Source organism: Gastrolobium bilobum, unplaced genomic scaffold, assembly GCF_033153095.1.
Source record: "Gastrolobium bilobum isolate Gb01-03AN ecotype WA unplaced genomic scaffold, APGP_CSIRO_Gbil_v1 utg918363, whole genome shotgun sequence".
Taxonomy (NCBI): domain Eukaryota; kingdom Viridiplantae; phylum Streptophyta; class Magnoliopsida; order Fabales; family Fabaceae; genus Gastrolobium; species Gastrolobium bilobum.
In genome coordinates this window covers 1-13038 of record NW_026895324.1, presented here as the reverse complement: position 1 = coordinate 13038, position 13038 = coordinate 1, and the positions used below count along the sequence as shown (strand labels likewise).

Genomic DNA, 13038 nt, shown 5'->3' with positions numbered 1-13038 from the left:
AAAAGTTTTGGGCGACCTTTGGAGGATAGTAGCCTCATTAAACTATGATGAATATGTAAGTATTTTATTTGAAAATGGTAATTAGCGAAATGAATATAATGTTGATCATCTCAAAATAATTTACTTCTTAAGAATAGTATTGTAACCGAGGGCATATCAAACAAATGGCATAGCGTGTGCCGGAACAAAATTTTGACGTGCATAATCACACCAGATGTTTTATGTACTCTAAAATCAACGGCAAATTGAGAGTACTAACTTGGTTAGGATGGAGAAAAAAAGGTTATAGCGAATTGAGAAGCGGAGAAAGTTATATTTATTATTATTTTAGACTTATCACTCTTATTATTTGATTGGTTATTGTTATATCAATTTGAAATCAATAATAAAAAAATAGAAAGAAAAAAAAAACTATTGCTGATTTCGACTTTGATAAATAATTAGATAGTAAGGGTGGTACGTCTAAAATATAATAAATATAACCGCCCCAACTGAGAGGCTTGATAGTCCATTGTTCTTTATAAAACAAAGGGGTGGTGAAGGGAGGGCCCCAATTGGTAGAAAAAAACCCGCAACTTTTTTTCTTCCAGAAACTCTTAGTATTTAAAAAATACATTGAATTTCAATTATTTCGAGTTGAGTCGAGTGAACTTACTCAAAGGAACAATATTCTCTTAATGTCTGTTTTTTCGTTTTCACAATTAAGACTTCACTTAAATATAATCGAGTCCCTTATTACTCGAACTTTTTACATATTGATTTATAAAACAAACAAATAATAACATTTGTAGATAGATCAAAAAACTCAATTTTTGAGTTTGTTCTTTCCGGTTCAAAGGTTGAAGTGACAAAAATAATAGAACCCCGTATACCGAAGTGAAAAAGAATTGAAGTGAAAAAGAACCAATTTTAATTATTATTATTTTAACCTTGAATAAAATTCATTAAACCAGTAATGAAAAAGAATTGAAGTGAGTAAACATAAACAGAAAAACCAAAATCACTGGCTGCTTGTGGAAGCTTGTGAAGCTTCCAAAAAATAATCCATTTTCTTTATCACTGGCTGCTACACTAGTCCGGTGAACATTCTTTACCTCAGTTACTCTACCATCAGCCTCATTCATACTCTCATATCACATGAATACCGAACTAATTTGTTTCCAGCTGCAATAGTAGACTGAAGAATATCATCCTCTTTCTGCTGCTTCACTTTAAGTGATTTTTAGAATAAATTTCAGCCCAAACTTTATTGAAATCTGAACGACACCGACTCCATTCCTCCTGTTTCTGCTTCAGTCGAGTCAATATTACAGGGAGCGCACGAGTTGGGTTTTTACGCAATATGTCTATAACGTCAAGACCATGGTCACCATATAGACGTTCAATGCACCTTAAATTTTGAACAGTAAAGTAATCTTCAATACGGTTCAGAGTCTCCATATTGATCTTATTTTCATTCATGTTATTATATAATTCCTCTGCACGTTTAGCTGCAGAACTCACAGACTCTAATAACATGTCCAGCTCAAATCTGTCATCTTCACATCTGAACAAGCTTTCTTCGTACTGATTCCTGCACATATGTTCGGAAGAGTAATCCTCACTTCCTGAACTCACAGATACCCAGTGATCATTCAATACTTGAGCACCAAGCTCAGATCTCTGACTAGCTGTAGGAATTGGATAATCAGCAGGTAGAAGCCGGTAGCTGGGAGTGCAACATTTACAGTCACTGAGGTCAAGTTCTTGAATGGATTTTCCCATGTACTCCTTCTCCCTGTATCTTTCCTTCTCTTTAGCTCCATCCATCTCACGCTTCTGCTCTTTGTCTTTGTCTTTGTCCTCCAACTTTGATGATCTTAGTGACTTTTTACTCATGACACCAGCAAGGAACCCATCAATATTTTCCAAACACTCCAGGAAATCATTGAATTCCACCATAAGATCAAGATGCTTTCCAAGTAAATCGGTTACCAAATTTTGCAATTCATTCCTTTTTATTATTTCACTGACGAAAAAATTATGAAGGCACTTCAAGAAAGCTTGGTAGTCATCAGCACTGTTCAACTTCTCCTTAACTTTCTCAAAGAAACTGAATGCTTGACTATACATGTTCTTTAAGGTATCCTTGTCTTCCTTAGAAGAAAAGTCTGAAGCCAACCCAAAACCTTCAGCTTTCTTGACAGATTTCTTTTTCTCATGAAAGCGCTGCAAGTTCAAATCCCTGCTGTTATTATTTTATATTGACAAAAATCTCACATGAGTCTTTACAATATTATTATTTTTTATTCTATAAATAATGTTCGCCCATCTAAATGTGACAACGCCTAACTCACCAGGTGTTGTAAGCGAGTTAGGTAACGTGACATTATGAACAAAAATTTACAAAATGTGACATTCAGATAATTTTTTACAAAAAATGTGGCACTTTAATCGTTGTCCATCAAAGAATCCTATAACAATTTCCATCTTAAAAACAAATCAAGAATTACAAGCCGTCTGTACTAAATAGGGAATGAAAGAAAAGGGGCAAAAAAGTAGAATACATTCTTATATATTAAATTAAAGTTTATTCTCTTAAATGTAATGCCTATAATAGAGTAAACGCATATGATTTACTCTGCATCAGTATCCTTTCTATATATACTGCAAAAGACAACTCTGTGTTTTGTGATATAGTTTCTGAACTGTTAAGAGTTTGTTTCGTGCCAGCTCAGTTTCTGTTAGAAGTTAGATTTGCTGAGCTGGGGGGACACTGTAATCAGTTTAATCTTAAGTCAATAACACAGTTCTCACTCAGAAATTTTCTCTGATCTCTTCTCTCTTTCTCCTCCTCCTCCTCTCTCTCTCCCTCTCTCTCTCATACTTACATTTACTCAACAAACATAAACACATACTAGAACAGACGAAACGTACAAAGAAAAAAAAAACAGAACAAACTTAAAAAATAAAAATAAAAAATAAAAAAGGAACCTACTCAGTCACAAAATTATATTCTGTTATGTAAATAAGTTTACATTCACTCCAATTCCTTCTTATACTCAAACTAACTAGGTTGATTGAGAAAACTGCATTACACTCAACTAACAGAAAACAACATTTTCGTCCTAAATAATCAGCAATAACTTTGGGGTAATAAGTTATGAGTCAGATTAGTTCTAGCAAACCCAACCCCATGAGCTAGGAAAATGAAAATGTAGAGAGAAAGAATCATCCAATAAAACCGTTAAAAAGGGGAGAAATGGATACCTCAAGAAATTGTTGAGCATTTATATGATCAGGTTCTCTCTCATCCTGATCACGATTAATCCTCATATCCTTACTCTCACGTTTCCTCCGCTTCTTGTGCATGTTCATCATTGTGTTGTCATCATCCATCTCAGGGTGTTCAACACTCAGATCACGCTCACGATCATGAGAAGGAAGCCTCTTTCGTCGATATACTTGCATTTGCCGCATCATGGGTGCCATAGAACTCCGCTCACTAAAGCGCTGCAATGAATTTCGAGCATCCGGAGCATGCTGTGTAGAAGGTGCTGCGAAACTATCTGGTAAGAATCTAGTGAACTCCTCAAGCAAATCTCGATGATCCTTAAACAGGGTAGCAACCTCACTATAAATTTCACCTATGTCCTTATGCTCTTTGCGGTACATATTGGAAATGTTCAAGAACGATTTGTAAACATGCTCATCACTTTGGAATCGTTTCTTTATCTTGTTCACAAAACTAAAAATAAAATTTGTGATATGTGATTTAATTTTTTACAGTTTTGGATTGTGAACCAATCTGCGTGTGTGATTTAATATAAAAAATTAATCAAGATTTGATGTGTGATTATATTTAAATTTTATTTTTATTTTTATTATAAAAAAATTTGGTTTGTTATTTAAATTAAAAGTAACAATTATTATTAATAAGGAAAATAAAATAAAGATTTGATTTGTGATTTAAACTCAAAAATCAATTTGAAAAATCTGTATTAATAAATGAAATAATTCAATAAATATTCTAAATCTCTAAGGAATAAGGATTACCTAATTTAAATTTAAATTATGTTTGTGAGAAATAAAATATATCAAATGAGATGTCATTGCGTAGATCTCGAAAAGTTATGTGGAATCAAAAAACAATTACCTGAATTGGATACCCGAGTCAAAAGTTATGGCCTTCAGAAGTTTTATGATTAAATTATTATTATTTTTTTATAAAAAATGACACGTGTCAACCTTAGGTGAGAGATGCCTAAATGAGGCGTCACATTGTAAAATAGATCCGTAATTATTTCCAAAACTGCCATAAATGCGTAATATTTAATTAAAATGCAATAATTAAATTTTTTTGCCAATTTTATATATCTCAAAGATATGAATTAGTATTATTATATCTCCTTGGAGTGATGGATCAATCAAAAAATTAATGACTCTACTAATTTAATTTAATATATTATTTAAAAGTAATATATTTAAAATCAAATTAAATCTAATCATGCCAATTATTAAAAAAACTTTAAAATATATCTTGTTTTTAAAATAAAATAAAATAAAAACATAAATGAAATGATAATTAAAATTCATAAAATTTATACTTAATATATTTTAATTTTATTTATCCTGATATGATAAGCATAGGTTGTGTCAAAATTTCTATATAAATACATAAAATACAAAATTTAAAAGTACACAATACGATAAAGTTTTGTTTCAAAATTTAAAAGTACATAATACAAAATTTAAAAGCACAAATTCTTTTAGTTTTAAAATAATCATTGTTTAAAGATTTGTACAAAAATTAAATAATTCATTAAATTCTTTACGATTTAATGAAAATATAAGTTTATTTGATTATATTACACCTTCACTCTATTAAATCATTCTTATTCCAATAAGTAGAAATAAAAAAATAAAGTAGAGCTAAGAAAATAATATATTTTTTTTAAAGTGACAAATAATTTAGAATAAATTATAACTTTTTAAATACAATTAGATACATAAAATGTGCCTATCATAGTAGAAAGCAAGTTAAATTCAACACCATATTATTTAAGTGGAAAGTGTTTGTCATTTTAAATGACATAAAGTTATGTCATTTGTAACGCCCGGTCGCTTCAAGAATCAATGACTATCCCCACATACTAACACGAGACTTTTCAGTGTGCTTTTTCCTCACTCGCACACTTCCCGGGAAAACTTCCTAGGAGGTCACTCATCCCATAATTGCTCCTAGTCAAGCACACCTAACTGTGGAGTTCTTCCGATCCGGGCTACCGAAAAGCAGATGCATCTTGTTAGTATAGGTAGTACCAATTGATTCTTATAAGCTATTCTCAAACTGTGCAGTCTCATACCTGCACAGTCTTTGGAATTCTTCTCTTTCGGGTGTCGATTCGATTCATTCATGCATGTAACCCCACGCTGGAAGCCTGTCAGGAGCCGCTCCTTGTCCGTGCCCCTTTGCACCGGCGATTACTCCCTGCCCTCGTCAGCGCTCTAGATGTTACATCATTTTAATAGAGAGATTCACACAAGAAATTATTTTTTATTTAAAATTTAAATTAAAAAAATCACTCACTTTCTCTCCCATGATTTTCATTTCTTATCTCTATATCTCTCCTAAAATAATATAACTTATGTCATTTAAAATGACAAACATCAAACTCATTATTTAAACATGGTCCTATCACTTAATTTGTTTTTAGCTTCTTTTTTTTTTTAAGAAAAAACCCAAGCAAGACCTGATTATCAAACTTGTGCAGGACAACAAATTAGACATGATTAGTTATCAAACTTCAAGACCTAATACGTCAAATGCTTTGACGGGATTAGCCAAAAAAATTAAGTCCATGTTTTTTAATAAATTAATTACGCATTTATTACAGTTTTGGAAATAATTATATATTTATTGTACAATATAACGACCAATTTGGGCGTCACTCAAGACGCCTAAATTGGGCGTCACTCAAGAGGCAATCATACTTAATTTAGGCGTCATTTATCAGATATTGACACGTGTCATATTTTTTTTCCAAAAAAAATAATAATTTAATCATAAAACTTCTGAAGGCCGTAACTTTTGACTCGGGTATCCAAATCAGGTAATTCTTTTTTTAATTCCTCATAACTTTTCGAGATCTACGCAATGAGATCTCATTTGACATATTTTATTTCTCACAAACACAATTTAAATTTGCAAGAATAATATTATAAGAAACGTTAAACCCGGAAGCCTCTGAGTTCTGGATTTGTGATTTAATATAAATAAATAAATAAAATTTTGATTTGTGATTTAATTTTTTTTTAATAATATTTTTTTATTATATAAAATTTTCATTTTAAAAAAAAGATTTTTAACTTTTTTTTATGACTTTTACTCTTTTTAAAAGTAGACGTCCAAACATATTTCTCCCATACATGTTTTTTTTTTCCTGAAGTAAAACAACTTTTGAAGAGAGAAAAACCCATCCAAAGAGGCCCTAATAATTTTTTAATGACATGGAAGAAAATGAGAAAAAAAGATTAAAAAAAAGATGATGCTAATTTTTTTTAATTTTTTATTTCTATTATTTTAGTTCCTTTATTTTTTTTTCTCTTCAGTCAATTGATAAAAGATTTGAAACTTTAAAAACTTTCTTCCCTTTTCTCCCCTCAATCCAAAGATAAGGTTAAATTATAGAGAATCATCCCATTCTTCTAATAAAAACAAAAAGAGAATTATCTCGTATTTTAATTAAAATATATCATTTGTCCTCTCTTTATTGACAAAACTATTTATGTCTAAAAGGACATAATTTACGTCCTTTAAAAGGACACACTAAATCCCTCTCTTTTTCCTGATTTGATCGGAATACTTTGAGCCATGAGAGTAAAAATGAGGGCAAAAATTCATGAATCAATTTTATTAGTAAATTATGTTTAAGATATATCCATGAAATTTTTATTCTTATTTTACCATAATACATAGTTGACTCAAAGCGAAAGTAGAGTAAACACTTATACCTCGATACCGGAGTTGTTAAATTGAGTCATGACTTATCAATTAATCTGGTTTAAGTTACCAAAATTCAATCCATATTAATTTACTTTTCTCTCAACTTGTAATGAGCTAACCAGAAACTTTGGGTTTAAACATTTTTAAATTCACAATTTTCATGAATTACTAATTGTTTTGATTATATTTATAAAAATTATGAATTAAGTTTGGTGATTGGTTATGTTTTGATGATTTTTACTACAATCTAGAATTAATTTATTATGATTACATATTTTTCTATTCTTTTAACTAATAATAAACAAATTTGTTTAACATTAATTTCAATCTAGCATTTTATGAGCCAATCCTAATCATCATGACTCATGAGAGATCTAAATAATAAATTACCCTCTTCGTTAAAAAAATATTCCAAAGCATATGCACCTTTTCTTTCTTTTTCCGAGCATATGATTCACTAGGGGTGTTCGCGGTCTGGATTGGATCGATTTTGGAAGCAAAATTCATCCGATCCAATCCCTTCGTTTTGATCATATAATCATCCCTTCGGTTTTGATTTGTTTTCAAATCCGATCCGATCCGATCCAATCCAATTTTTTTCGGTTTGGATTGAATTATCTAATGTTTCCTTTTTCAACTATACCCTCTTCCTAAATATGTTCCTACCTATTATCTAGATTACCCCTTAACCTCACCTTAACAGATAAAGAATCTCAACTTTTATAGCCTTTCAAAATCTATCCCCCGGTAGTTAAGATTCGCCTCTTCTAAACACAAGTAGCTGTACTTTTTTTTCCTTTTTTTTTCAGTGAAAATAAGCAAGTTGCTATCAACTCCATTTTCAAAGTAAACGCCATTGCTATATATAATTGACTCAAGGTCAAACTCCTCGCTACCATCTGTACAAAAAAGTATGTCTTGAAATACAAATTGCCAACACTAAATAAGTACACATGCAGCGCGTTATGGGATGGATAACATACGCTTATGCACTCATGGTTTCAGATTAAAATCTTCCAAAAAAACATATGAGTAGGGTCAAGTTTTCACTGAAGTGAAATCATAGCATTCTATTTATCATGCTCCAGCAAGAGCAAAAACATGCAGTGACACACTAATATCATATTCACAGGTTCTGTACAACTAGCTGAGTTTTCTCAGTAATCATTATTTAGAGGAAAAAAATGTAATCCACTTTTGCCAACTGTAGAATGTGTTGGGAAAAGTATACTATAAAACCCCAGCTAAAGCAGCAGAGATAGTGGTTTATGGGGTGTCAACCTGTCAGTAGGTCAAAATGCTTTACAGAGGTTAGCCCTCATGTTAGATAAACCTTGCTGATGAATTGGAACTGCCCACAACTTGCTCCTCTTTGGTTCAGATATCCTTACATGTGAAATTGCATTGGCAAGTGCATCAATCCACACACAAACATCATGATATTTTGAATTGGAACTTTCAGATGATGAAGAAAGGCTTGAAACCTCATTAAGGAACCCATCATCCATCCTGTTTCTTCCTAACCTAGGTTCAGGTGCAGCAACAAAGTTGTGGCAAGCAGCTCCATTTTGGTGCTTCAACTTTGATTCAACGGGAAGGATCTTCAATGTACGTTCTGTGTAGAAAGATATCCATGGATGTCCTGAAATTGAACCACATAATATTAATTTAACATGCAAACAATCGAACAGTTCTTAAAACTTAAAAGTACTGTCATTTTATTTCCTGTTTAAAAACATTAGGGAGAAAAAGAGAGCCTCAACCACATAGAAGAACACATAATAAAAACTAACAAAAGTATGTGAGAATTAACAGATTCCGACCACTGTTATCCCAACCAAAACAAGGCAATCCTTCTAATTATTAAGAATTCATGTGAAAGGCAAAGATACTTTTCAACAAAACTTGGAAATTTCTAATTTTAATTATTTCAAGATTAAAAAACAAAAAATCAGACCAAATACAACTAGTCTTTGGTGTATTCATCATTGAGGAAGAGAGATAAAGCACGCTACAAAACATTAATAATCTACCATAAACTTACTAAGTACTTCATCAGCTGTTATCCTTGCTGAAATATCCCTTGTCAGCATTCTCCCAACAAGATCTCGTGCAGGTTTAGATATTGATTCCCACATCCCGGTTTGGAACTCTAGCTTGGAATTCTTAATAGCCTCAAAAACTGCTTCTTGTGAATCCCCTTTAAATGGAAGAACACCAACCAACAGAGCATGCAGGAGCACTCCAGCACTCCATATATCCGCCTTTTCTGAGTATCTACCCAACAAAACTTCTGGTGCAACATATGCAGGGCTCCCAGCCAAACCCGTCAAGTTCTGACCTGCAATGCAAATTTCTAGACAATGAGGCTATGCATAAATTACTCATGTATGCATGTATGTATCTTTTACTTATGTGTGTGTATTTATATATTTGTCAATTGAATTACTGATATTTTTAAATGCTTAAAAATTAAACAAAGTGACCTTAGAGTATGAATGGTTAGCTTCAAACTATTATAAGCATTTTCTCTAGGACCTCTTATTCTTAGACCGCTAGCAAATTTAATTGAATACTGAACATAGAAAACTTAAGGGAGATGACCATCTGAACTCTCCAATTTTTACTCCTATGTACAGGGTAACATTAGTAAAGTACAATTCAGTTGAAAGCTCGTCATGATGAACTTCTTCAAACTTGCCTAGACATTTTTTATTAACAGAATGACTAGGATGGAATTTTACACAAGGCAGGTTGTGTAAGGATTCTATTCATAGAAGTTAGCACATATATATACCATAGGATAACAAAAAAAGAAGATCATCCAAACAGGTTTAACATATTACCCTTAGAAATTCTCATGGCCAGGCCAAAATCAGCAAGCTTTATTTCCCCCGAAGCAGTAAGCAGAATATTCTCAGGCTTGATATCTCTGTGCATAACTCCCATATCATGACAATACTTGATGACCAACATCACTTCCTTAAGTATATTAGGAGCCCGCTGTTCAGAACAAGGGCCCTCCCTAAACATCTGGTCGACAAGTCTTCCCCCAGAGCACAATTCCATCACCAGATGAGAGCAATCAGCTTCCTCACACACTGCCAGCAGAGTCACAACCCCAGGATGCCCAGACAAGTGCTGCATTATCTCAACCTCCCTGTAAACAGTCTCATCCCCTTCTTCAGAGTTTTACACGAATACTCCGCGCCGCCAACAAGAGACCTACACAACGAAACAGATCCATACTTTCGTTGCCCGATCCTCACCCCAGTAACATAATCATCTTCAATCTTGTTCTTCCTCCCCATCTGGGTAGCCACGTCAATGCAACCTATCTTCCTCTTTAGGCCTCTTCCCGCGGTCATCAGAGACAATGTCCCACAAGGAGGAGCAGTGGCAAAACCCGCCACCCTACTCTTGTAGGAACCAGCTGAGTCTATCTTAGTATTTTCTCTACACCTCTTCTTCAACCTCGAACAATCTTCCATCGAATAATGGGTCTCAAAATTGGACGACGGAGACCCATGATTGGATCTCAAAATGTCAGTCAATTTCGAGGACTCGTCACACTCACTTCCTTTCCTTTTCATCCTCATAGCATCTATCAGTAAAGTACCAACGCAACACCAATCTTTGTGTTGATCACGTACCCAGTGTGCAAAATCCGATTTTTGCCGCAAGACACAATTCTGCAGTCAAAATAGAGAAAGATCAGTCAACGAATTCTAGTCAGATTGATCATGAATGAACGCAAAACCACAAGGAAAGCATCCAAACACAAATATTAAACTTCAAGAAAGTAAATCGAACCCCGAAGCTTTCTCGCAACGTAATGGCGCCAAAAAGCGCCATCACATCACGAGACCCCTGCAAGACAAGAAAAGAAGATGCCAGAACATAGAAAGAAAAAGAAACAAACCTTCGCAATCCCAGCCAATGATCCTGTAATGCGTTGCGGAGAGTATAAGCAATGAGAAAAAAGTCACAAATTGGGAAACTATTACGACGTAGTTTCTCAATCAGGGACTGAAACCCTAAAAATCTGCTATCAAAGTTTTAGGGGAATACGCGAACGACAAGCACAGAAAAAAGAAAGAAAGAAGACGGGTACTCTCTGAGAGTCACACTCTTTTTGCTTAGCTAACGTTGTTTCCTTTAATATAATATAGGATGTTCCAGTTTATGTTCTCCTGCGTGCGTCACTATTTCAAGGGGTGTATTTGATTACGATTTTAAAAAATTTCCTCAATCAGTGGAATAAAAAAATCAACAGGGTCAAATTAGGTAAGAAAAATAATGAACTAGTAAGAAAAAAAAATGAATATCGTCAAATTATATAAGAAAAAGCATTGAACGTGTATAAAGTAGGAACTGTTTTAAAAAACTAATGAATAACTTTAATTTGGATTTTGAAATGGTAACGCAAATATTGAATTCTGGAAATTATTGGTATTTATTCCCTTCTTTATATTGTTCAATACCAGATTAATTACCATTTAATAGTCATCATATTAACGAAATTGGACTTTTTTCCTTACACACGTTTCTCATTTTCATCATATTAATTACCATTCAATAGTCAACAAATTTCACATAAATGTTTGACTTTTTTGCAATTTATGCTTTTTTTAAAATAGAAATCGCAACTAACGTATAGTGAAAAATATTTTTTTCCTTAAAAATGCAGTTTTTGAAAGAAAAAAAAATTCAAACAAGTCCTTAATTTTCACCTCTGCTATTTTTTAAATTGTTGAAAAGTTAAAAAAAAAAAAAAAGATAAAAAGCTTTTTTTGTAATATTGCTCTTAACTTTGATCCAATCTGATACGCCAATCCCATGGGAATAACAAATTGGATTTTTTCCTTACACACATTTCTCATTTTCATCATATTAATTACCGTTCAATATTGTCATCATATTAACATTGAACATGCATAAAGTAGGAGTTGTTATAAAATACTAATGAATAACTTTAACTTGGATTTTGAAATGGTAATTCAAATTTGAATTCTGAAAATCATTGGTATTTATTCTCCCTTTATGATTGGTCAATACCAGGTTAATTACCATTCAATATTGTCATCATATTAACGAAACTGGACTTTTTTCCTTACATAATTTTCTGATATTCTTCTTGACTTTCTCCCTAATTTGTTCCCTAATTTCTATTTAATTTCTATCTTAGGAATTTCCTTCATCCAATACCTCACTTTGTTTTTCTTGAATTTCCTTTATTTGATTTATCTTAATTCATATCAGGAATTTTTTAAAAATAAAATAATATATACTTGATAATGGGTGTTTCCATTCCTTCACAATAATAATAAAAGTGCTCTGTTTCACTTCAACGGAAATAAGTGTTTATTTGGATGAGTTTTCAAAAAAAATAAAAATTATACCTTACTTATTTTAGAAGTGCTTTTTATAAAAGTTAAAGTTATTTAAATTTTTAAAAAATATTTAGTTTTTGAAATGTTATTTTTAGAAGTTAAATTTTTCAGTTTAAAAAAATAAATAGATTTTTGACTTTTTTTTATGACTTTTGCTTATATTATATTAACTGTAATTTTTGCTTTTTTTATAATAGAAATCTAAAATAACTTATAGTGAAAATAAAAAAATCAACAGGGTCAAATTAGGTAAGAAAAATAATGAACTAGTAAGAAAAAAAAATGAATATCGTCAAATTATATAAGAAAAAGCATTGAACGTGTATAAAGTAGGAACTGTTTTAAAAAACTAATGAATAACTTTAATTTGGATTTCGAAATGGTAACTTTTTTCCTTACACAAATTTCTGATATTCTTCTTGACTTTCTCCCTAATTTGTTCCCTAATTTCTATCTTAGGAATTTCCTTCATCCAATACCTGACTTTGTTTTTTCTTGAATTTCCTTTATTTGATTTCTCTTAATTCATATCAGGAATATTTAAAAAATAAAATAATATATACTTAATAAATGGGTATTCCCATTTCTCTTGATTCCAATTTAAATTCACAATAATAATAAAATGCTCTACGTTTCACTTCTATGAGAATAAGTGATTGT

General features: G+C 31.9%; 1 protein-coding gene and 1 pseudogene across 1 annotated transcript; both read right to left on the bottom strand.

Annotated features, from left to right (window-relative positions):
* Window positions 1-276: 276 nt before the first annotated feature.
* On the bottom strand, window positions 277-8153 carry LOC133305781 (paired amphipathic helix protein Sin3-like 2). The gene is made up of 3 exons (XM_061506023.1): window positions 8116-8153; window positions 3250-3727; window positions 277-2196 (listed from the first exon to the last, which is right to left on the bottom strand). The coding sequence occupies exons 1-3, from the start codon at window positions 8151-8153 to the stop codon at window positions 1207-1209; spliced, it is 1506 nt and encodes a 501-aa protein (XP_061362007.1). The 3' UTR covers window positions 277-1206.
* A 124-nt stretch (window positions 8154-8277) lies between these two features.
* Window positions 8278-10587, bottom strand: LOC133305788 (serine/threonine-protein kinase PEPKR2-like; annotated as a pseudogene).
* Window positions 10588-13038: the final 2451 nt, after the last annotated feature.